This window comes from Harpia harpyja, chromosome 4 (assembly GCF_026419915.1).
Source record: "Harpia harpyja isolate bHarHar1 chromosome 4, bHarHar1 primary haplotype, whole genome shotgun sequence".
Lineage (NCBI taxonomy): Eukaryota > Metazoa > Chordata > Aves > Accipitriformes > Accipitridae > Harpia > Harpia harpyja.
Window position 1 is genome coordinate 65856727 of NC_068943.1, and position 25499 is coordinate 65882225.

Sequence of the window (25499 nt, forward strand, 5' to 3'; positions counted from 1 at the left end):
AAGTTTGATCTCTGACCTACTTACTGAAGCTCTCTCTACAGTGGTGGTTTTTTGAAGGCAAGGTATTTATCTCTCTTCTTTACTACAGAGACATAACTATATATACATGGAGAGAGTTAGTGAAGTAACTTAAAATAGACACCTAACTTTCAGGTAGCTAAAGTCTGGTGAGATGAATACTGATGTAAGATATATGCACAGGTAATACAATTTAAAAGCCTGACTGAAAATTAGGGATCTTTCTACTCCTACCCAAAATCTTAGCCACTGCATTTACCTAATGATTTCTTAAATGCCTGCTGACTTTTCAGGGAGATTGTTAATTGTTCTCTATGCAGTTCACAGCAGTCCTACATTGCTAGCATCTGCAGATAAACAGTTTTCCATGGCTGATGTACATCCTAGTGCAACACCAGCCATTTTAAACAGTGTGCATCATGGTCAGTCTTTTTTCTGAGAGGTGCACTAAGAAAATGCCAGCTGAGGTCAAGGGAAGTCTTCTAAAGGATTAGAGCATGAAAGGCCAGAACCCGCCCAGTTAGAAAAACCAAGAGGTTAGTCGCTCACTACATTTTCCCATCAGATCTCTTTTCTCCTTTGCTTCCACTCGCAAGTGAAGTAATTCAATAGGAGGAAAGAGGGAAAGTTGGCTGGCTGGAGTCTTTGGCTTTGCATGCCTCCGTAGTACTAGACAGACCTGATCCACTGATTGACCTAATGATCAGTTGCCTCTGTTTTAGAGACTGTCTCTCCAGTTTTCCTCCACCCAGAGGACTTCTGTCAACTGTCCTCTTACAGCTCCAGCTATGTGACTCTGTAAAATAACTGAGAATAAGTCCCTGTTCTGTTTTTTATTTCCATTTTAAGACACCACCTCTCCTGAATGTACTTATCCCTAATACTGTACCTGTGCCCACATGTACCCTTTCCCTCTGATGGACATGCATACCTTGTTTATGTAGCTGGGAAGTTCCTCATCCTACACTGACTTACTTTGCTTAGTCTATGATGCAACTGATTGTCTAAAGAAAAAATAAAACTACCCCTCCCATTTCTGTTTCCTGTTAGCACTGTAATTACAATTATTTAGAGCAGAAATACATATATAAATTCTGGAATCATAAGCCCCACCCCACCCATTGTTTCTGCCAAATTTGCGGACCATCAGAAGCATACTTTCATGTCATGTAATATTATTTTATAAGCTTCCATTAAATTCAAAATGGAGATGAACTTTTTAAAATGGAGTAATATGCTGGTTCCTAATAGTGGAAGGAAGTTGAAGCTCGTCTAAATTTACGTAAGGAAGACTTGGATTCAGAGGAAGTGCATTGGGAAGTTTCTGTAACAGTTCACAAAGAGAACACTTGTCTGTGTGCAAGACACCTTTTGTGCTTCCTTCAGTAAACATAATGGAAGTGAGATTCATTTGTGCTATTTGTGTGACAGAGAACAAATATTTGCTTCAAAATATTATGTCACAATGCCTTGAGAAGCAAATATTGTTTATTTACATGTAACACAATTACATAGGATAACTAGAACCGAACAAGAAGATGGTTATACTTAATTTGCTTAACTATGTTTTTAAATCTAAGTTTCTCCAACACATCAGAGATGCTTGGAAAAAATTTCCTTGAGGAAAAATAAAAAAGGGTAAGACTTATCCCAGAAGTTTGGGATTCACAATTACAATTATCTTTGCAGATGTAAAATTCATGAAAGTTCACAAAACTTCAGTGTTAGATAAAGGAGAACTGGCACATCATTTGTAATCAAGCCATGTGGTATGTTTAAAAGCATAAATTAATTTGATGTTCTCGTAGTACTTCCCTGGTAAATGTTTGTCTACTATTTGAAATCAGCATACAGTTTGACCTACTACACTGTGACAGAAATTCCTCCTAGGCTGTTAGGTCAATAGGTGAGACCATTAACAGTGCTCTATGGGAAGCTGCATTGGGGGTCTGATTGTTGTTCTGTTTTGCAGTTTCAAACAGCATGAAATCAAATTATTTAGGATCAAAAGACTTGTGGCTGCAGTGCCAGTGAAATTATAAAGTTTGATCAGCTATGAATTTGAACCTCATTTGGATTTCAGAGCTGGCACTGTATCTTGAAACCAGAAAAGAATTCTTAAAAGGCAGTTGATATATAAATTTGACCCTAAAAATACACTTCCCCATATGCAGGAACTAATAAAGTGCTCCTGTACTTGACTTCAAAATATAGTATAAATTCAGTGTAATTGCAAAGATTATCAGATTCAAATGATCCAATGTACACCTTAAGCACAGGTTTTGAGCTAAGAACCTGGAATGTAGAATAGCAAAATTACAGATTTACCCCTAAAAATGCTTATAAACAGGATTTTTGCATTAAATGTTTATTAACTGTCATTAATTCAGTGATAAAGTTTTCTTATGTGTCTTTAGCCAACTATAAACTTCTGTGAACCATGCTTGCATGGCCAGCAGGAGGTCTTGACATTTCACTAAAAAAAAATTTCATGTAATGACTTTTGCCATGACAAGATTTCATATGTTAAGTAAATGCATTCTGACAAATGTCAATCCACAGTTCAATAAGATTTCCTTCAGGAAAAGATTTGATGTACTTCTGTCATGAGTCATTATAAATGCCTGAGCTTTAGGAATGAAATGTATATGAAACTAATAAATAAAGATATTACACCTAGAGCTGTATTTGATGTGGATGTGAATAGTAATTCTATATTAATGTAACTGTCATCTCTGCTACCATTTTTTGACATCTTTATGCAAAGCCAGTATTTTTCGTTTTCTGGAAAAGTCCCCAGAATGTCAGTATGTGTATGTATATGTGTAGAGGGAAAGGGAAAAGGGGAGGTATTTTTTTTTCATGATGCATACCAAACAAGAGGACAGAGGGACTGGATGATTCAGCTGTTACTATGCTGTCTGGAGATCCGGAGATGTACTGCTGTTTCCTTGCTACAAGAGATGTTTTGATACCAGGAATCTGAGAAATAAATTAGTCTTCATGTTCCTCTCTCTCAAATATTCAGCTGTTATAGCAAAGAACACCATAAAACACATTAAATACAATCAGCTATTTATGTATTTATTTTTCTCTTTGTAAACTGTCTCCAAACACTTTTTGATACTCTGCTCCCTCAAGACATTACTGCACATCGTCTTTACTTCACATCCTCTTGTGCAGAAAAGCATCACCAAAGCTCAAAATAAACCACCTATTAATTCTGACTGTGCATATTTAGGGAGGTTTTGAGTTCAGTCTTACAGTTTTCAAGTGACTACTCTCAGACATGCGATTAGGGTCATCTCATAATTGTTTTTACAGTGTGTGCTATATAACTGACATTACGGGCCCAGTCTTTTAGCCTGTACTGATACAGCATCTTTCTGTCATTCCCTACAGAGGTTTACTCTTAGGTTAGGGGTAGAGCAAGTAATTTCAGTGATTTACATCAAGATTTTAAGTACTCCTCTTCTCTGTTCAACTGTAGTTAAGATTTACATGCTTGATTTAGGAAGAGGGAGCATTACATTGTTTGAGGCACCTAGTAGATAACAAGAAGGGTGTAATGCCCCGAGGCCATTTCTGAAATAAGTCCCCTCTCCTGGACAGACACAGGTGAGTAACAGCATCAAGTGAATCATTCCATTTACCTCAATGGAAGTGCTCGTTCCAGTGCCAAGACTGTCAGCAGTCACTGTGTTTGTATTTATAGTCTCTCTTGTTCTGAGGCTGGTCCGTCATGCTTGCTTTTACATTAAAAGAACTGCTTATGTTTTGCTAGGTTACTTTTTCAACTCACTGAAAGAGAAAAAAGAGAAAGTAGGGGGTTTTGTTGTTCTGTTTTGGTTTTTGTTTGGGCTTTTTTGGTCATTATAGGAAAAGTAAAGCTAAGAAACCATACAATTAATATTTTAAAACAAGGCTTTACAGGAAAATTCTTGGAAAGTTTTCCAGAGCATCACTATGCTTTTCATTTTGGTAAAATAATTTTCTCCCTTGAAACAACTGCTGACTTAACACAGAGAGAGCGGCCACGTAAGACTAATGATTGGACCAAAAATGATGGAGATGCTTTGATTATGGAGTTCGTAAAAGAATAGAGTGCTATTTTCCTGGTTGATTGGCTTGTCTCAAACAATATAGTTGTTCTTCTGACTATCTCTAACAACCATACTCTCTGCATATTGCTTACTCCCCTCAGATTCCTATAACAGCATTGACTTGCTGTGGTTTTTAATTTCTCATTGCAGCCAAGGACACTGTCTTGTTCTAGGAAAAGATATCTTACTTTTTCTGCGGTGTCACAAAGTCCACAGGAATAAGGAATGTAGTAGATCCTCTACCACTTGAATTCTTTAAATCATGCGAAGACATATTTTTAAAGACCTGTTTTAGCCTGGGCTGAAGTGGCTTTACAACTTCGTGTTGAGTCATAACCCTACAGTGAGTTGCATAATATGGCACACCCGTGTTGAGAAGTGACCCATGGCAGGCCAACAGCACAGATACATGATGGGACTGGGCTAAGACAAGACACATACGCACACTCCTGGTTGAATCACAGCACTGTAGTTTCTGTCCAGGTTTGGAGACAGTAAGGAGAATCTCTGGCACTTCGCACAGTTAGAAGTTGCTGGTGTTAAAGCAAAGGGATGGGACACAGGCACATGCGGCAGGAACTCATGTCTCTACTAAATCAACAAATCAAACAAAAATGTGTTCAAAGAACAACGTAAGACCCAGACTGTGTAAGAAGATGGACAAGATGATCTCTTCTAGCAGTTCTAATGGTCTTTAGCTGGGGAGGATCTCAACAGAAAACTGTGTATGCACATGTGGTGCATATATCTGCCTATTCACAAGCACATATAATGCAACAAAAATTCAAGAGAACGGTATTGTACAAAACAAGAACAGCATGGGTTGTCAAGAAATACTAGTAAAGTGAGAATATTTAGTTAACATAAGCTGGAAAACAGAGAAAAATGGCCATTACCTAGCAAATGACCTTGTAACTTTCTCCTACATTTTTCAGGCTTGGCCTGTGCTGCTACACACCTGTCTCTGGAGAAACCTGTTACAACAGATATGTTTACAACATGTTTACTGTAAACATTAAATACTTTTACAAAACTAATTTTTCATGGGGTAGGAAGACAAGCTCCATTCAGAATCAATAAAGAGCTGAAAGGGAGGAGGAGACAAAGAGGTAGAGCTGATGGTCAGCTTCCATGAGGGAGAGAGGTTACTAGTGTGCTCTTAGTACCATCTCTGTTTGGACCTGTGTTATTCAAAGCTGTCATTGACGACACAGGAAAAGAGGGGACAAAGTTTGTGTGATCCTATTTCAAATCACACAGTAAGACAGCCAATAGTACTGAAAAATACCAAGTAATATACTGGGGGGGATATAATCCTAATTAACTGTAACAGAACAATTAATTACTACCACTTTGGAAATAGTTTTTGAAAGCAGTGTGGATAGTGCTCAGCACTTTTCAGAAAGGGAAGTAAAATGTTGGGAATTATTAGGAGTGAGAACAAAACAGAAAACATCATTATGTCATTGTATATACTATACCCATGTGTTGAATAATGCTGACAGTTCTACTAATTCAATCCCCCCAAAAGAATGTGGAATTATTTGAAAAATTGTAAAGAATGACAAGAAGGATCAGCAACATGAAAAGGCATTCATTCTACATGAGATTAAATAAAACTAGGGCTCTTCAGCTTGAAAATAAGATGAGCAATGGGAGAGCTACAGGCATGCACGTGATGGAGAAAGAGAAGATGGAATAATTACTTGCTCCAATATGTGCCAGAAGCCAGGAGAGAAACCAGGGGATCAACCCATAGTTTTCGTTGATTATACTGTTTTCCAAACGCCTGCTTTTGGTCACTGCTGAATGCAAAATGTTGGGTTAAACTGATTGCTTGATCAGATCCAGTACGTCTACTGTGGTGTTCTCAAGATATGTTTTTTTAATTCTTGTGTTGCATAATTCCTCTTTGGCTGCCTCGATGTAAAACTGTGCATCTGTGGGGACAGTAACAGTACAGGGAGATGGCAAGGAAGGTCAAATTAGAATAGTCTGTTTTAAGGCAGAATCTCATGACTTTTGGTGAGCACTCTTAGTAAATGCAGAAAGGAGAATCTGAATTGTGAGTCTAATGATGACCTTAACCAGTGATAGGAAATATGCATGAGCAATATTTCCATGTCTGTCCTCTGTGCTTGTAAAGGACTATTTTGCGCTTCTTTTTTTTTTTTTAAAGTATCATTTTTTGGAAGCAGAATGACCAAAAATCACCATCTCCATAATTTTCACATTTCCTGCTCTCTGCTGCTGCCCCTGTAAGGACATAATCAGTCACTTAGTCCTGATGGTGCCCAGCTCATTTTCATACTTTGACAGCATCACTTCCCTTAATTGTCATGGTAACAGATGGGTTTGAGTACTGATTTACCTAGAATTATTTTAACATTGCGTGACAAGGAAGGGCCATGAAAGAAAGAGAAATGAAAGCGTACTGTATTTTGATAACCTTCTGATGTGTTCCTGGGGACCAATACTTGGGTGCATGACACTTTCTTTTCAAAAGACAGAAAAAAAAAAAAAAGGTACTTCCTCAAAAAAAGGGTTAAAAGAAAATAAGATAAGGAATTACAGATTTTTGTTCATCTTTCTCAGATGTATAGTTGATCTGCTGCTTATAAATTAGGGGTTATGATTCAAAACAGACTTAGAAAAGAATTTCTAACATAGATTTCATCATCATAATAATACCTTTGGTCTGAAAATTCCCGAACTATTACTCAATCAAACATAAATTATCCATAATAACAATCACATTATGCAGAGCAAAGGCCTACATTATTTGTGCAAAAGTAATGGTGTTCCAATGATTAAGAAATCTAGAGTACGTGTGTGATACAACTGCAAGCATGTTCTTAACAATAAAACCAGAAAATAAACATTTTCATTCTATACTGCTAAATAATTGGAATATTTGCCACATTTGCTAACATACTAATTAGATTCTCTTTTAAAAGGTTTATCTCAGATTTTCCTTAAAAGTCTATCCTTTTTACTGTAGTATTTAGCATTGTGTTGGCCAACAAAACAAAGATCTTAGGAAAGCAGTATGCCTTAATATAAGCACATATGCCATCACATGCACAGACCATCAATGCTCTTCAGATACTGCACTTTTCTGAGAATTCTCCACTGTCTTTCGATTGAATTCAGACAGATTTCAATGTCATTAATTTCCTTGTCAACTTAGGAAGGTAGCCCTTTCAATTTTAACTTGTTTTCCTACCTATCAGGGTTTGTTTTTTGAAAAGAGTACCCCTTACTGATGTTAAATACAGCTAATGTGTTTGGGAAAATGTTTTGATATGCTATCACCTGCTGAATAGATAGCTCCTTGAGCAGAAAGCAGCATGGGGTTTTTTTGACTAAGCAAAGATTCTGTTACTAATAAATAGTGATTATTCTAAGGAAAAGTTAACCTTTTAATAAAAACACTAACATCAAAAAAGCCCCTCAGAAAAGGAAATGGCTTGGACTCCAGTTCTATGTCCCTGGAGTGATAAAAATGTGATCTTCTTGGCATCATTTCCACTGCGCAAATCGATTTATCTAGCTGCAGGTTCTGCCAAATGAGCCCTAGCAGAGCTTGCTGTAGTGGTTTAAGGTGCCGTTAGCTATTTATTCATCCTTACACCAGGGATGGGAGAATGTAATAAGGGACCAGACCTAACTGGCACAGCTCACAGTCTGAGAAAGTATCTTAGCCTCACCCTCAGAAGCTAATGGATGAAAACGTGAATTGCAAGGGATGGAAATAGCTTTGCATACCAACTGCTTTAGGGGCAGTCACACCTGAGAAGGAGGTGGGAGAGACAGCCGGGAACAGCAACGCCTTGAGCTGTGCCGGTGAGAATTTTCCGGAGACGTTTGGTGTGAGCCTTGCCTCTGACTAGTGGGTTGGCGGCAGCCTCATTGCTTTGTAGGAGTTAAATGCAGCTCTTGGGTTTAGTGCCTGTGTCCTTGAGAGAAGATGTAAACATTTCTGTGAAGTGAAGAGGAAGCAAGAGAGACAAGAGCAGTAGCGAATACCAAGGTACAAGATGGAAGAAATTAAATTGCCTTCCCTCCGCAGCGTACAGTGCAAGGACGTGGTGCTGAATGAGAAATTAGATAAACCACAACATGACTTTACTGAAGGTAAACTGTGTTGACCTAGCTCATTCCCTTTCACTAGAAAGAGAACTGTGTTTTCCAGGAGAAAACAAATGTGGGGGGCATAAGAAATATAGCATAATGTCACCGGGGAGGCCAATGGAGATGGAGAGTACGAGGCACGGTACGGTGACAGAAAGTGACCACAGCAATGTTATAAGTTTGGACAAAGGTCCAGGAGCCGACTGTGGTGAATAATTAGAAGTAATTTATTAAGCAAGCGGTAAATAGGCAAAACAGCGCTGGGCGGCCGGGGAGCCACTGCTCCACCAACGGCTCGCAACTCCCCTTCCCGTAGCCACAGTTCTTATAGTCCTCTATTTCCGGTATATGTGTCATTTTCGGTATACGTATCTTCCTTAGTGTACTCCGCGTCTGCGCCGATCTGTTGCTAGGGGGGTCTTTTTCTGCCTTCTGGCTTCCTTGGTGTACTCCGCATCTGCGCCGATCTGTTGCTAGGGGGGTCTTTTTCTGCCTCCTGGTGATTGCTGGGATGAAGGCCCCCAAGTCTTCCTCCTGCGACTGCCCTGTGCCACTCACTTGACACATGCGTGTTTTATTACCTTTTACAGGCCCCAAGTCTTCCTCCTGTGACCACCCTGGGCCCCTCACTTGACACATACATGTTTTATTACCTTTTGTATAAACACAAGGCTTGCACAACATTGTTTACATTACCAGTTATCTGTAGCTAATGCAAGACTCCCTCCTTCCTGTTTTAAGGCCGACATCTGGTTTTTCTACTAACATAAGCAAGATTTGATTAACAAACGCTTATCTATTATCACAATCCCCCCTCTTTCTTTTTCCCATTTTGTTCATCAAATCGTCTCACTGCTTCTTTTGCTCTTTCTAAGATAGGGGCTTCTTCGATTTCCAATTCGCCCTCTCTAAGTTGTTCATATTGACTTCTAATTAGCATCAACTGTGCTGCTTCCAACCTCCCCTTAACTATGGTGATTAATCTATTAAAAATGCATGGTCCAAAAGTAAGTCCTAAAACTAACAAAATGAGTGGCCCAGCTATCGTTGATAATAAGGTGGTGAGCCAAGGGGAGTGATTAAACCACGATTCGTACCAACTTTGCTGCATTTCTCTTTCTTTTTTTTTTTCTTTTTTTTCTAATCCCTCCCGGAGTTTAGTCATGGTGTCGCGAACCACCCCTGTGTGATCTGCATACACACAACATTCTTCTCGAAGAGCAGCACACAACCCCCCTTGTTGTAAAAACATTAGGTCTAGTCCTCGTCTATTTTGTAGGTCCACTTCAGATAATGACCTTAATGAGGACTCTAGAGCACTAATAGATTTTTCAATCTTTACTAAGTCTTCGTCTACAGCTACCCTCAAGGCTCGGAATTTCTGATCTTGTTGGATCAGTGAGGCAATACCAGTTCCTGCTCCAGCTGCCCCTGCAGCCATTAACAGGCCTATAGTTAACGCCGTAAAAGGCTCTCTTTTTTGTAAGTGATGTTCCCGTACAGTGTGGTAATCGTATACAAAGCTCTCTGGATGGTAAATTATCTTGGGGACGATTATCACTTGTATGCAGTACTCATCTCTTTCATTAAACACTTTTAGAGATAAACAAGGGGTAATTCCAGTTTTAGAACAAATCCATTTAGTATTTCTTGCGGGTATCAGCCAGTCTGCTGGAGGTTTCCCTTTTAGTGAGGTTTTTACTCCACATAAGTGATCTTTTTCTAATGGGATTTTTCCCAGGCATCTACCCTTTCCGGAGACTTGGGATAAAGTTATTCCCTGCTTTTGTCCCATTTCTTTTCCCCATAGGCATTGGGCAGGGTTTGAACCATTGATTCTTTTAAATTTAAAGGTCACTCCCATGGCTTCATAAAACGGGGGTTTGATGCCATAGCAGAGCCAGCAATGTTCAGTTAGGTTTGGACTAGTGGCATTGAGCACTTGGTAGCTTGCTTGAACAAGCTTCCACAATGAATTATCTTCAATTTTCTCTTGCGGCTCATTCTCCGGAATAGAGGCGACATTAATTACCCCTGTGGCAGCATTATCCTTTAATTCCTTTAATTCTTTTGTCTCCTTTTCTCCTGCAAGTACTGAGTTGGGGCCGACTCCTATGGGATCATTTGGTAAAACTTCTTTCCTGATCAAGATCAGACCCCCTTTATCAGTTCCTGGTTCCCAATATTGCATTCCCCAGGTTCTACCTACTATCCACCCAGGATCTGAAGGGTTGGATACATTTATATATATGTATTCACAACTCCCAAGCCAATAGCCGATTGTCGCACCAGCAGAGTCGCGTTGAGGTGGCGTGCATCCAGGGGGCCCCCAACCTACTGTTATATGAGGATCCTTGCCTCCCCCTGGTTGCCAATCTGAGGCGACAGTTTCACATCCCCAATAAGCACAGTAATATTCATTCGGATAGTTACAGTATCCTTTCCCAGGGTTTGAATTGGGAAAAAAATAAAATCCCAGGCTGGGGTGGCATGGTTTTCTGGGGACTAATTGACAGAGAGTGGGAGTAAAACTTGGGGCTCCTGGCGTAGTTATGATTTGGATATTTTGTTGGTCCTCCCACCCGCTTAGAGTCCATTTATAGGGTTGATGTGCATATTTGTGTTCCCCTTGAGAATTTCCCAGATACAATAGCAGCAATAAAAATACCAAAATGCGTCGGGATTGTGGAGTATGCTTTTGGCCAATTGTATTCAATGGATTTGATATCTGTGGTGAAGTGTATGCCGTGTTGTTGCTATTTGGGTCGGAATAACGACTGTAATCACCAGGGGATGTTAAGCTTTTAGCCTGAGAGTCTGGGTTAACTTCGAGGCAATTCATCCAATGCTCTTGTACCATCCCATTCTTTGGGCTCTCGGTTTCTCTTCCCCACCTTTTTACTCCTCTGCCTCGCCCGTCTACTCAGTTGCTTCGAGCAACGGGGTGTGCCATCTTCTCGGCAGCAGGGGTATTCTTCAGGGGTTCTTGTACCGATTTTTTTTTTTTTTTTTTTTTTTTTTTTAACTCCTGGTGAGTCGCACGTATTCCCTTTAAGGCTTCACGGCAACACACTTGAGTAATTTCAACTATATAAGGAATGGGTTCATTGTGATAGTAACAATATTTTTCGGGATTTATACTTAAGCTAAAGATTTCCCACCACTCTCTGGATCACTCTTTTAGTTGTCCTGTTGAGACTTTTACTTGTAAGGCCAATTCAGTTAAATTCCTCTCCTTTCCCAGCACTCTCTATACACCTCTCTCGGGGGCTCCCCTTTATGGCAATGGGTCCACCACTGTTCCCGACACACTTTGCAAGCATAGCATACAAAAGGGTAACGGTTACAGTCAGGGTTTATACAAGTAATAACTATATCATCAGTGCATGTGTAGTCCAGACCGACCCACAGCCTCACTTATATTGTTTACCCATACAGCAGTTACGTTCTGGTTCATTCGTGTCCTTTTCTCAGGGTGATTTTTAAATCATTCCTCCTTAAGAGGACAGGCCCAAAAGGCCTCCTTAAGGTCTATTACACTGTACCATTGATTTTCAGAATTCAGTTGACTAAGCAGGGTGTGGGGGTTTGCTACCACGGGGAAATCTGGTGACTGTTCTTTTATTTATCTCCCGTAAGTTGTGGACCAACCTGTAGCTCCCATCAGGCTTCTTTACAGGGAGAATTGGGGTATTAAAAGGAGACATACAAGGTTCTAGTAATCCTTTACTGATTAATCTCTCTATTTCAGATTTAAGTCCCCTTTTCCCTTCTTGCGACAATGGGTACTGTTTTATTCTCACAGGTACTTCAGGGTTCCGAATAGTGACCTCGAAGGGTTCAATATCTAATTTTTCCACCGTCTCTGGAGTGTACCAGACTTCGGGGTTAATCTTTTCTTCATCGGTCACAGTAAGGGGGCACAATCTTATTTTTATTTCTTTATCTTTTACTTCTAGGTTAATTCCCAATTCCACAATCATATCCCTCCCCAATAGATTATATTCTGCTTTGGGAACTAACAAAAATGATCCAACCCCATATTTGCATTTTTATTCAATCATTACATCTTGTATGACGGGAACCTTGAAGGGTTCACCTTTTGTTCCTATCACATTAACTCTTTCGGGAGATATTTTACATCCTCTAGGTAAAGTTTGTACCGTAGATCTTTCAGCTCTGGAATCCACTAGGAACTCCACTTCTTGTTGCTGAGGTCCCACTTTTAAAGTTATCAAGGGCTCTGTTTCTTTTGGGGTCCTCAGCACATAGAGCCCCTGACCCCGCTAATCCTCATTAAACATCTTTTCATCCTCTATCCTCCTTCTACAATCTCGCTTCATGTGTCCTCTCTTTTTACAATAGAAACATTCCACGTCCCTTGTGTCTTTCACGGTCTTTCTTTCAGATAGTTGCACAGGGGTCCTTTTAGATCTATCTCTTGGACCTCCCCCCTGGCTTCTCATGGCTGCAAAAGCTCCCTTTTGCCCTTCCCTCACTGCTGCTACCAAAATCCTTGTTTGTCTCTTTTGTGCTTCTTCCTCCCTTCTTACATAAACCTTCTGAGCTTCTCAGAGCAGCTCATCTAATCCCCTCTCTTGCCAATCTTCCATCTTTTCTAATTTCTTTCTAATATCCATCCAAGATTTTGCCACAAACTGGGTCTTTAATAATGCTTGACCCACAGGAGTTGCAGGGTCCACTCCTGAATATAACTGGAGACTCCTTCTTAATCGCTCTAGCCAATCAGTAGGAGTCTCATCCTTCTTTTGTTGTTCACTAAAGGCTTTATTGATATTCTGACCTTTAGGGATCGATTCTTTAATTCCTTGAATAATAATTGCACGGAGATCAGCCATATTAGCTCGGTGCTCAGGATTCTGATTATCCCAATTGGGTCTTTGATTAGGCCACTTTTGGTCTTCTGCCGGGCCCGCCTGATGTTGCTGGTCCTATATTCTCATCCCAGCTCTCCGAATCATGTCCCGCTCTTCTAATGTGAATAATATTCCTAAAATTGCCTGTATTTCATCCCAGGTATAAATGTTGGGCCCCAAAAATTGGTCTAATCTTTCAGCTACTCCGAGGGGATCTTCTAACAGATTTCCCATCTCTTTCTTAAATTCCCGGACATCTCCGGTGTTTAGTGGGACTGAAACGTAGCCGGCTCCCGGTATTCCAGCCTGACCCCCACCCCCAGGGACAAGGACTTCTCGGAGGGGAAATAACTTTTCTTCCCTAGCTTTACTCCTTGTGATCCTTGTGGAAGGGGCCTGAGGAGTCTGAGGGGTATGGGAAGAATTTCCGCTCCCCATGTCCGAATCGGAATCCCCTGGGTCATCCTGACCCTCGGCAGCGGGAGGGTTGGGGGGTGAATCAGGCGGCTGAGGAGCATAAGGAGGGGGCCACCCGTAAGCATCATTTTCAGGGCATGACCTCCCTCGCTTCTTTTCCTTTAAGACAAGTACAGATACCCTCTCATCCCCTTGCGGTACCCATAAAGCGGCATATCTTCTTTCCTCAGGGTTAGGGGGTCCTTTATCATTTACCCATAAGTTCAGTTGCTGACATACCCAATCCTCAGAAGACCCAAAGACTGGCCATATTATATGGGGATCCTTAAGGGATTTCCCTCCCCAAACTTCTATACAATAGTATACCATTTTCTCCTTACTTTTATTTTGCCTTTGTGGGGAATCATTCCAATATTCAAGCATTAACCCCAGCGGACTATCCGGGGGAATATCCGGCAGTTTCTTCTGGCTGCCACCCATGGGATTAGAGGGCTTGCTCTTCCTCTGTCCCATCTTCCGGAGTGTCTACTCACACACACACACACCGCTCCCCTCGGTCGTGACTCGCTCCCTCGCGGGCTACGAGAACTGCACTACTGGAGGGTCCGCACTCACTTGGTCTCCCCGAGACCTCTCAGCCGTTACACTCCGGGATACCCAACCCCAACCAAGTGGATTACCGCAAAATACGAAAATACTTACTCACTCCAGAGTCTTCACTTGGTCTTCGTGCACAAAAATTATGGGGTTCTGCAGTTTCTTTTGCCTATTTACCGAATTTGGAGGGGTTCAGGCATCCAGGTCTCGACACGGGAGATTCTCACTCTGGGGCCATCCGGAGATGGGGCGCCTCCCCAGCGTGCGAGTCCCGAGTCGCAGTTGCCTGGATCCGAGTCACGGCACCAAAATTGTTATAAGTTTGGACAAAGGTCCAGGAGCCGACTGTGGTGAATAATTAGAAGTAATTTATTAAGCAAGCGGTAAATAGGCAAAACAGCGCTGGGCGGCCGGGGAGCCACTGCTCCACCAACGGCTCGCAACTCCCCTTCCCGTAGCCACAGTTCTTATAGTCCTCTATTTCCGGTATATGTGTCATTTTCGGTATACGTATCTTCCTTAGTGTACTCCGCGTCTGCGCCGATCTGTTGCTAGGGGGGTCTTTTTCTGCCTTCTGGCTTCCTTGGTGTACTCCGCATCTGCGCCGATCTGTTGCTAGGGGGGTCTTTTTCTGCCTCCTGGTGATTGCTGGGATGAAGGCTCCCAAGTCTTCCTCCTGCGACTGCCCTGTGCCACTCACTTGACACATGCGTGTTTTATTACCTTTTACAGGCCCCAAGTCTTCCTCCTGTGACCACCCTGGGCCCCTCACTTGACACATACATGTTTTATTACCTTTTGTATAAACACAAGGCTTGCACAACATTGTTTACATTACCAGTTATCTGTAGCTAATGCAAGACTCCCTCCTTCCTGTTTTAAGGCCGACACCTGGTTTTTCTACTAACATAAGCAAGATTTGATTAACAAACGCTTATCTATTATCACAGCAACACCATGTATTACGCTGAGAGCAGACCTACTGGAAGAGAGGGAGTTACTGAAGGGCTGGCCTTGGAAGGCCTTTTACCGAACGACAGAGCCCTTCAACTGGCAAGGCAGGGCCAGCGCTTGGCCTGCTCGCTCGCCTCCTGCGAGGCGCCGAGGGAGAGCCGGGCCCGGCGCCAGAGGCGGGGTGCCGGCTGACGCTGCCGCCCGGCAGCCCTCGCACGTCACGGGGAGAGGGACCCCGGCAGGGCAGCGCGACCCCCGCTACCGCGAGCAACGGCTCAACCCAAAACGGCCGAGGGAGTCGCACCGGCGCGGCGGGGATCTCGGCGTCGGGCGGGGCTCGGCCCCCCCGCGGCGGCCGGGCGGGGCGAGGCGAGGTCCCGGCGGAGTAACCGGGTAATCGCCGCCCGCCCCTCGCCCTGTCCCCGCCTTCCGCCCCTTGGCCCGCCGCCCCCGCGCTGCCTTGCGGCGCGACCGGCGACGGCAGCAGGTAAGTGGCGGCGGCAGGGAGCGGGAGGCGTCCTTCCGTCCTTCCGTCCTTCCCTCCGCGCCGGGGGGAGAGAGGCGCTGCCCGGGCAGCCGCCGGCAGCGGCGGGCGGCTACGGCTGCCCCTCGCCCGGGCGGGGCCCGTTTCCCGGTGCGCCCTGCGCAGGCGGCGGCGGGAGCCCCGGCCGTGCCGTGCCGTGCCGTGCCGTGGGAGCCCGGGGAGCCGCGGGTCGGGGGGTGTCCTCGGTGGGGAGGGGACGGCGCGCTGCCTCCAAACGCGGGCCCGCCGAGGAGCCATCTTCTCAGGTATTTGCAGCATCTGCAACGGGAGAGGTCGGTGCGGTTGATTACAAAGACGTATTTGTGCTAAATGACGGTCGGGGGAATGTCCAGCAAATAAAGAGAAGTTTAGTTTTCGTACTACGTACTGAAAAATCATGCTGGCGTTCCGCGGTGTATCGGCTTCAGAAGTACTAAGAGTTTAATAGTTGGCGTGCACTTTTGACAGTTGGTGTGCCGAGTATATGACAATATAAAGTAAATATTTAAGTCTGCTTAAAATACCTAGAATCCTTTCTTCCTTACTCCTTACACAGCCGCGGTTCTCTGGTTTCAAAAGTGTTGCATAAAAATGTACTTCTTTTAATTCTAAATGTCTCTATTTAAACTGGCAGTGTACGTGTATGAGGGAAAATAATTTTAAATTAACGTGAATTTAAAGAGTTAAAAGTTAAAGTAAAAAAGTCTTTAAAGTTAAAAGAAGCTAATTATGCCATTGTAATGACCAATATTAAAACTGGCAGTTTGACGAATTAATGGTGATAGTGTAAGCTTTTTGGTAGATGGGTCATATTTTCCTCGGTGACTGGTAACAATATATTTAGTGCTCAGTTAAACAAAATCTGAAAGTTTGCAGAGTTTATCTAAGGCAATTAAAATTGTGCAGCCCTGCTGCCATGCCCTTTTAAGGCAGCTTTGCAGTGGTGCTACCACCGCAGCGCATCCGGTTGCAATGTTACGCGTTAGTCTGTTAATATCCACTTGAGTGTTTGTTGTTACCACGCGTTAGGGATGAAACTGTGGTTTGGATGGGGCTTTGCCTGAAAACTGTGCTGATACTACGCTTGCTCAGTTTTGCATGTTGAAAAGACAGATTTTTGCAAGTGAATTTGGGATCTGAAAATCAGACTCTGTTACAAAGGTTTTTTGTCTCTTGGATAAATCATGAGGGGTCAGGAGGTGGAACTATGTCACTCTCACCTATTTTAACTTAATAAAAAAAAGAAAGGAGGGGAAGCTTTTCTCCTAGGAAGAGTTTGTGATGCATCCAGATGTCGATTTTTTAACTCTGCTTACTTACCGGATCTGTGCAGAAATCCTGGTTTCTTGCACAACAGAGAGGGTCTCAGAGCTCACTGAGCCCCTTTCGGACAGTGCTCAGCTCCAGAAGCTCTGTCTATGGCTTTTGTTCTAGACTGCATTGTTAGCACCTGTGGAAGCTGCATTTGATGCTTTGCTTTGTCTGTGGGGCCCAGTTTCTTGTGCTTGCCTTGTGATGCCAGTTTTTGCTTAAGGAGTTCTGTGTCTTAAGGTTTAATTGTGTTGATGCTGCTTTGCAGAGCATAGGTCCCAAAACACCTTTCGGAAGTGCCTGCAGTAATTAACCATAGACGCTTTGTAGCCAAATAGTGTTTTCTGTGACTGTAGTGTTGCCATCTACTCAGTTGCGTATGGCTAAACCGTTACAAGACATTGGTGTGCATTGGTGAAAATTGCCATGTTTCACAGCAAAGAGGTGCAAGGGATATGTTTGGCAGTGTTGTAGTTCCTTGGGATCACTATGAATGGAAATAAATGTTGGCCTTCTTAGGACACTTGCATAGTTTGTCTCTGGTTCAATCCCACGCTCAGTAGCAGGCGTGCAGTAGCTGCTGTCCTGTCAGGCTCTGTGTGCGTAGACCTCCTGTAACCAGCTGGATGTCTGCGGTATCTTGCCAGGACAAGTGGAAAGCTGTGGTGTGGTTTAAAAAAACAAATCTACTGCATATCCCAGAGAGGAATTTGAAGGAAGATGTTCCATTTTTATTGAGGGCATTGATATAAAGTGCAAAGCCCCTGAAGACCTGTCACGGTACCAGGATGCTCTGATTCTGTGGCAGCCTAGGCTCATTCTTTGAAACAAAAAACTCCCCTGGCCCCCAGCCCCTGGCCCTGACCTTCCCACTTTTTTCATGTTTTGAGATTAGCTCCTTATATTTGTGTTTAGAATGTACCGAGGTTGTAGTTTCTGTTCACTTCCTCTCAAAAGTGGAGGTGTGGTGGCTCTTTATCCGTTCAAGACTGAAATTGCAGATTATCTTGGAGCTGTGTGTCTCCAGGCTACTGGGATTTACAAAGTGCTGTGACATTCCTGATGAACTGAGAACAGGCCAAGATGGCGCAAAGGATTTACAGGCCTCCCGATAACTTTGTCAAAATTTATTTTACTTTTTAGATCACAATGAATGTGGAACATGAAATTAGCCTCTTAGTTGAGGAGATTCGGCGGTTGGGAACCAAAAGTAAGTATTGTAATACCTCTGACCATACAAATGTAGTCATGTTATACATACATGTATGACATGCATGTCATACAGATGTAGTCATGTTATATCAACCTATGAACTTGGCACATATAATTAAGCAAGCTCAGGTAACCTGAAAATTTGCATATATACTTAATGTTGGACTGTATAGTACTCCCTGTGTCCCATCCTTTAAAGTAGTTCTGTTATGAGGTTAAAGCTTTAAGCCTGTGCAGCACAGAGGTTGTAGGCCTGAAATCCTGCTCCCACTAAAATCAACTGCAAAATAACCCTTTTCTTTAGACTTCCAATACTTGCTACAGCCATCAAAGAAGAAAGTTGCACCTTTTCCTTCCACCTCCTTCCTAGGTAACTTCTGAACTTAAGAATTCATACACTTCAATTCTGTTCATCATAGTATTATTTGGAAGGAATTGATCTGTATGCCTAAAACTAATCCAGGAGTTGTAGGTGTAGTCCCAAACTTGCTTAGAAGGTAGCCTTTTCTCTTAAGATTGTTTTTAATTGTTAAAACTCCTCTTTCGTTACAAATATTTGTGCAATCTGTGGATGTGCTGCCTGCTCATATACTTCAGTTCTGATGCAATTTCATTCAGTTCCATTTGTTTTTCAAAACCTAAACGGATATGTATTTGTTGAGTTTTGTATGACTGCATCTGCCTTTTAGGAATAAGCTAGCTAACCTTAACATATATTTTAAAATTCTTGCTTTGTGTGAGAAATGAATTTATGTTGCAGCTTTTTCAATGTGAACCTTAAATATTAATAAGTGAAAAGAAATTATTTGAAAAAAATATTTTAACATTTTAATTATTTAAAACTAATTTCCTCCTTGTGCTTTGAAGAGGTTCAATAGCCCGTGCTGGTCATAGGTTTCAGAAAGTCATCAGTAAAAATAAACATATCAGATATGTGGTCCTTGATATGAGTCTCTGGAAAAAAGGGAAATTCGTACCAGGCAGGTGTTCTGCCTACTATTTATTGTCAGCATTCATAATATGTCCCCCAATAAATTGGGAATCACCATGGGGTTTACTTTCAACGTTCTGACTGCGTGTCACTTTGTTTCCCCAGTAATCTCCTAACTGAAAGAAAATCTACATGTGTTTTCATGTTGTATCTTTGATTTAGATGCTGATGGACAAGTGAGCGTGAAATTTGGTGTGCTCTTTGCTGATGAGAAGTGTGCCAACCTCTTTGAAGCCCTAGTGGGAACTCTTAAGGCTGCAAAACGACGGAAGATTGTCACTTATCAAGGGGAGCTACTTCTACAAGGTGTTCATGACAACGTTGATATCATGCTTCTGCAGGACTGATGCAGTGTTTCAGCTATGCATTAATGGAATTATTTGAGACAGTGACTTGGAACATCCTCTGAATAAGACTGATCATTCTAAGGTGGTTTGATGTATTTTCTATATCTTTATAGTCAAAATGAAACTGTCCTTTTTGGAAAACATTCCCTTTTGTAATTCTTCCTAAAATGGTACTGTATGTGAGTAAGGTAAAAGATGCCAGATCTCTCTCTCTCTTTCTTTTTTTTTTTTTTTTTTTAAATCTCAGGTAATGCTCTTGAATGTCTGGTGGTTATTTTCAACATATGAAGAAGGGGACTGGTAATTTAATGTTTACAAATCAAAATGTGCCATAAAAGTATAAAATAAAAGCACATACTTAAATTTATGTAATTCTTAGTGCTGCTGTTTCTGTTTTTATTTGCAATCTGAAATGAAAGCAAACTGAATTCCTGTAAGGAACATAGTTAAGTAACTGTACAGAAAGCATGACAGTGAGACAAATAATTTTGCAGCATGATTCAATTGAAGAATGACCTTCCTTCGGAGTGACCAGATTGTGCACAAAAAGCCATGAATGATGGATGTACCTCATTCATCTCTGGTAGTGTAATGTGCTTTCATTTTTTTGTCATCTAGACTTTTGAAGGAAGTGGGTGAGGACATCCCTGAATGCTTTCAGGCAGTGTTAACCAGAAGATGGTACAGCAGCTTCAGGTTGTGATTATTTTCCTCACAGAAATCATACTTTCTCTGTATCACTCCAGGCAGAAAGTGGGAGGGGAGGAAAAAAAAGCCCTTTTGATTGTGTTCTAGCTTACTCTAATTCTTCTTAGCAGGTAAAAATGCTCCTTCCAGTAGGGAGAAGGAGTTGCCGTATGAGGAAAGCAGCAGTGGGTAAGCGAACTGCTTACTGCTCTGTGCTTCCACTCTGCAGCTGCAGCTCTTAAAGTTGCAGGATGGGTGAATTTCCCTTTACTTAGCAGCTTTTTACAAGTGCAAAAAGCTTGAAAAGTGTCTCCTTATTTCCAGATACAGGAAATGCACACATGGTTATGGAATCTCTACAAAGCTGTGTAATTCCAGCTGCTGCCCCTTTCATCTTTGTTTGCTCTGCTTCGCACAACAGGAGAACAACTTAAATCCTGTGTGCAAACAGATCTGGGCTGCCTCTGCCTGTGCTGGCCCCAGAATCTGGAGAGCAGGGAAGTGATATGCAAAGAAACTTGAGCTGTCTGGGTCCAAGCCAGCTGGAGCGGAGAAGCAGAGCAGGAGCTCAGCGCAGCTTACTGGCTCCAGTGCCCTGTTACTCCAATGCAGCTATTCTGCTTCCAGACCTGAGCTGACAAGTGCCTGCACCCCCTGCACCCCACAGGTGGAAAGAAGGACCAAGGCCAAGCCTTCTGCCTTAAGGGTGAGACTAGACAGCTCTGCATTAACCAATAACCACAGGTTTTTTTCCCTCTCTATTTTGTCGAAAGCCTGAGGCATTGTCTGGGTTCTCAGGATAGCCTGAGTATGCTGACAGATACCAAGTGCTTTGTGATTGTCTGAGATGCTGGTTTTGGTATGGGAGAGCACCAGCCTGCCCCAGCCAGGATATAGTTCTCTGTGCATGTTCACGACAGTTTTAAGCACTGAAGGGGCCTCAGTCTTGAAAATTTAGTAAAAAAACCCAAAAAACCCTGGTAAATTTAAGGCTCAGTGCTGAGTTAGAGCTGAGATGGGACTGTGAAGAGACCTTTATGTCTGTCTTGTTTTGGACTTATTCTCTTAACAATGCTAATAAATGTATTCAGGGCTTCTGGGAACACAGTGTAGAAAGAGACAGAGGAACTTGGCACTAAAACAAATTTGTAACAACCAGAGGAGAATGTGACTGCCCAGGGGAGTTGAGATTCGTTTTCCCTCTGTTTCTGAAAGCAGAACAGGAACAATAGGAACAAGGATGTATATCCAAGAGCTTGCCCTCAGTGAAATGCTTAATGTGTCTACTGGCCCCAGAATCGTGTAGGCTTTCTTCACTTCAGGTTATATACAAGCACTGTTGACTTTATTTCTAAATACTTTTTTTCAGAGAAAATCAAATACTAACATTGCTTCACATATGTGGGACCACACCTCTGTTAAGGAAATAATTACTGCAGCAAATGGCGTGGACACAAGATGTAGTTCCTGGAGCACTTGACACAATAATAGAAGAGCTAACTATGGGGAAGGCATTACCTGTTCTTGTAAACAGTAGGACAATCAGCAGTCCCCTGTGATGGGTTCACGACCTTGCCAGCGATGGGTCTGAAGGAAGTTTGTAGGTCAGCCAGGAGCACCAGTGATTCCAAAATATCAAGTCATTCTCCCGACTGCTGGGAAGTAGGAAGGTACAGAGATCTTTGACAACAGCAGAAAAGAATTGTCAGCAGGGCTGTTACCTGCCTGTGATAACGCTGGGAAATTAGTGAAAGAGTAGCTTAGCAAATTCAGTCTCCATCTGCATAAGATCCGAGAGCATGGTAGAACCTTGAAGAGAGGTTAGGTGAGCTCCAGGGCAAATCTAGCTGGTACAATTTAAGATGTTAACACTATGTCTTCAGCAGGGATTGTTAGAGTAACTGATGGAGTGGAGTGTACGCACTCACCTCACCTCACTTCAGCTGTTTCCATGCAAAATCCAGTGACTGAGATAAATGTGCTTTTCAAAGTGGTTTTGACTAAGCGGTGAAGGTGCTGAGGTGCAGGTTTGCGTAACCTCTGGTGAGGGGTGGTAACATCTTAAACTTCACAGCTGTTTCTCTTGTGAGCATAGGTTTTTGCTGGAAACTTGAGCAAAGGAAGGGTTGAAATGTATGCAATATTATCTTTTACATGCCTCTCTTATGTTGGAATGAATTTTGAAACTGCATGTTGTGTTTTGCTCGCTTCTCATCTCCCTTCCAAAGCTTTGCTGGAGGTGTTCTTTCCACTTCAAGGGATTTCTGTCAGTGACAGCAGTGTCGCTTTTGCCTTTCATATCTGTGTAAAGTTGGTTTTCTTTACTTAGTTTCTTTGTCACAAAAAACACTTGAAGGAAAGAACAAGAGTAAGAGCAGGAAGTTCTTACATGCTGAAAACTGATTATATTGCCACTGATACTTAGCAGTTTTATTTAAAAATAGTTGGATGTTTCATAAATAGGCTGAGATTCTCTTCTACTCCAGCAGCACAAAGTGACTATTAAGCATGTTTAAGTAGTTGCAGAGCCTTTGCTAAGATGACGCAGTGTGAACCAATGAATGCCACAGGACTGGCCTTATGGTTCCATATCAAAACACTCACCATTAATATCTTTGTATCACCTCCACTTAGTATAAAAGTACAGTCCTAAAGGTTTGGTCTACACCCTGCAGCACAACTCATGTTCGGTATTGCCTGAAAATCCTCTGTCTGGTAATTGTATGATGGGAATTGTGGTTTCGGGGACTTACAAAAGGAAAAAAAGCCCAATGTACATTTCTTTTGGAAGCTGGTGAAGTCAATAATTTTGCACAATTCATGTTCTTGTTCATGTCCTTCTCAAGCAAATATGGGATGTTTGGTCTGTAATGGATCTTTTTTTCTGATTTGTAAGCGATTGATTCCAAAGCCAGCCATGAAGGGTAGAACTAAATATGAATGAAGCAATTTGAAGGGAAACGAACCCTTAGACCAAGCAATATGTTTCAGTGCTTTGACAGCGATTTGGAACAGGTGATCTGGCTAGGTTGAAGAATATGAGTTTGGTGACCCAGTGACATATTTAAGCCTGAATACCTTTCAGGACAAAAGTCTGTGTGACATACTTTGTTTTGCAACCCAAAAGATGATGATTTATGCCAAAATACTCTGGGTTTCTTTTTGCTTCCCTACAGACCTGTCAATTTGTACTTTGGAAACTGTCCATTAAACTTATGAAAAAGACCCAAACTGTCCCTTTTGGTGCATTTATTACGTACCAGAGAAAATGACGTGGACAAAAGAACTGCTTAGTGCTCCCCAATACATGCAGACAGGATCCAAGTCAAGACTGTTAATGTTACAGGTGATGCTAAAAAACAATGGTCTGCCTATGCTCAAAGGTCCAGCACCCATACCAACTTCAGTCTCTGAAGGATTTGATTTTCATGGTAAGGTATCTTCAGTGTTTTGATCTGAAATGGCATTCTCAAAGAAAATCAATAGCAGGTTGAAGAGTTGCTCCGGTCCAATGATTTCAAGGAATCTTTATGGTCAATATCTCCAGGTACTCCTTTTTTTAAAAAAAAGACTGAATGGGTTAGGTAAGTGTAAGTGCTTGACAGTGTTTCTAGAAAGCCAGTGTATTTAAGATCTAGTTACGTAAACTGCTTAATGTGAAGTTGTTCTAATAAAGTTTTCCTGAGGGTGGCAGTTCAGTTTAGTTCTGCTACTCTGAGTACAGCTTTAGCTACAAATGCACTGTAGATGCATATTTAAGCAGCCGAAGTGAGTCTCCTGGCAGGTATTTTGAATAGAAGATGCATTATCTCGTGGTGTAGCCTAGATGTCATCGCAGATTATGCTTATCTCCGCCAGAGCTCCTGAGCGACTTGGGGAGGTTAAATACCAGGCTGGTAACCTGGGGAGGGAGTAGTGTGATACACAAACATGCTCTAGACTCTTGTCAGATCAGATCCAGATCAAACCTCTTTTCAGAGAAATGCTTAGAGTCAGACCCGAGCATTTTCCAGTACAGCATTTTCACAAATATAGCAGCATTATGTCCGTTACCTTGCTCCTTTTTGGAGCTTATTCCTGTACAACCACTACAAGCTGAGTGACACTAACAGTCTTGCGGCCACCGTGCCATGCTTAAAGCTGTTCTCCAGAAAGGACAATAGTAGGTACCATGTCTTTATATATGCATATTATGCATATGTATTGGTACAACATGTACTCAAAACCTGACTATTTTTTCCCAGTGGGGAAACGCTCAGTAAATGACAATTATGTTTGAATGGGAATATAGTAAGGTGCATTTTCTGGTCTTTGCTAAGTCTGCTAAACGCCACAGAAGATCACATTAGAATAATTGAGAGTTTGTATCTTGCAGAATTAGGTCTTTTGTGAAGCTTTGGTGATAGAAGACATATTATTGCCAGGTCTTTATTAGTCAAGAAGCCTTGGTCTGTCTCTGCAGCTAATGTTCTAAAAAGCTTCCTTTATAAAGTTGTATTTTGGAGCACACTATGATTTTCTTGGAAATCTGCTTTCAGTTTTCTTAGGAAAAAAAAAAGGCATAAAGGCAACAGCAGTTGAAGACACTCGCCACCATTCAGCAGTTCAGCACTATGTAGCAGCTGACACAGAAGTCAAGATCCAAACATGGAAGTAATTGCATTATAGGTACCTTCAGGGGCATTGGAGTACTTACTTAAATTCGAGTATGTGATATTTGCAAGGTACTCCGGTAGTTCCGAGTCCAGGCACCTAAGGTTTGACTGGAAAACTTTGCTGGGAACTTAAAATCACGTGAGCCTCCATATACCCAGAGGCATTGCCAGCTTGTCATTGCCAGCACTGAACACCAAATTGCATGTCTCAGACTTATGTCCACGGGGGATCAGTACACACTCATGCCTAAACTCCCCCAGGACCTGTGCTGAGAAGCATGGACACTGAGTAGTCCTCAGCCCTGTACAGAAGTGTCTTGTAATTTTCTTCTTAAGGGTCCACTAAGAGACCTTTCATTATCTTGGCGAACGGTTCCGGCTCGAAGGGGTTGGGAGCACCGGCAGCAGGTGGGCACAGGTTGCTGCTAAGGCCCTGCATGCTTACCCCCTGCATGGCACATGGTGTGCTGAAAAACATGTCAGCAGGTGAAGAGAAACCGCTGTGTAAAACACTGTGCCTCGGGCTCCTTGGGAAGTTGGTCTGCGCTTCTGTGTTAGCAACACTGAGGCTAAACGGTTTGCTCAGAGCCGAGAGTGGGATTCCCTAACCTGTGTCTTACTCTGTGTTGTGGGAAACAATGCTACTTTGCGTGCTTACGTTTGTGTTGTATTA

At 42.3% G+C, this 25499-nt stretch overlaps 1 protein-coding gene across 2 annotated transcripts; it reads left to right on the forward strand.

The window, feature by feature from the left end:
- The first annotated feature begins 15462 nt into the window (after positions 1-15462).
- ABRACL (ABRA C-terminal like) lies at positions 15463-19856 on the forward strand. 2 transcript variants are annotated; one of them, XM_052784529.1, is made up of 3 exons: positions 15463-15587; positions 18078-18144; positions 19300-19856. In XM_052784529.1, the coding sequence occupies exons 2-3, from the start codon at positions 18084-18086 to the stop codon at positions 19482-19484; spliced, it is 246 nt and encodes an 81-aa protein (XP_052640489.1). In that variant the 5' UTR covers positions 15463-15587; positions 18078-18083; the 3' UTR covers positions 19485-19856. The 2 variants fall into 2 exon arrangements, with proteins under 2 accessions (XP_052640489.1, XP_052640490.1); XM_052784530.1 differs by lacking the exon at positions 15463-15587 and adding an exon at positions 15644-15889.
- The last annotated feature ends 5643 nt before the right edge of the window (positions 19857-25499 follow it).

What these genes read in the sequence shown, in the direction of transcription:
- ABRACL (XM_052784529.1), top strand. Translation starts at nt 18,084, where the DNA reads ATGAATGTGGAACATGAAATTAGCCTCTTAGTTGAGGAGATTCGGCGG. An exon ending in TCGGCGGTTGGGAACCAAAA is followed by an intron (nt 18,145 to 19,299) that starts GTAAGTATTGTA and finishes TCTTTGATTTAG; the next exon opens with ATGCTGATGGACAAGTGAGC.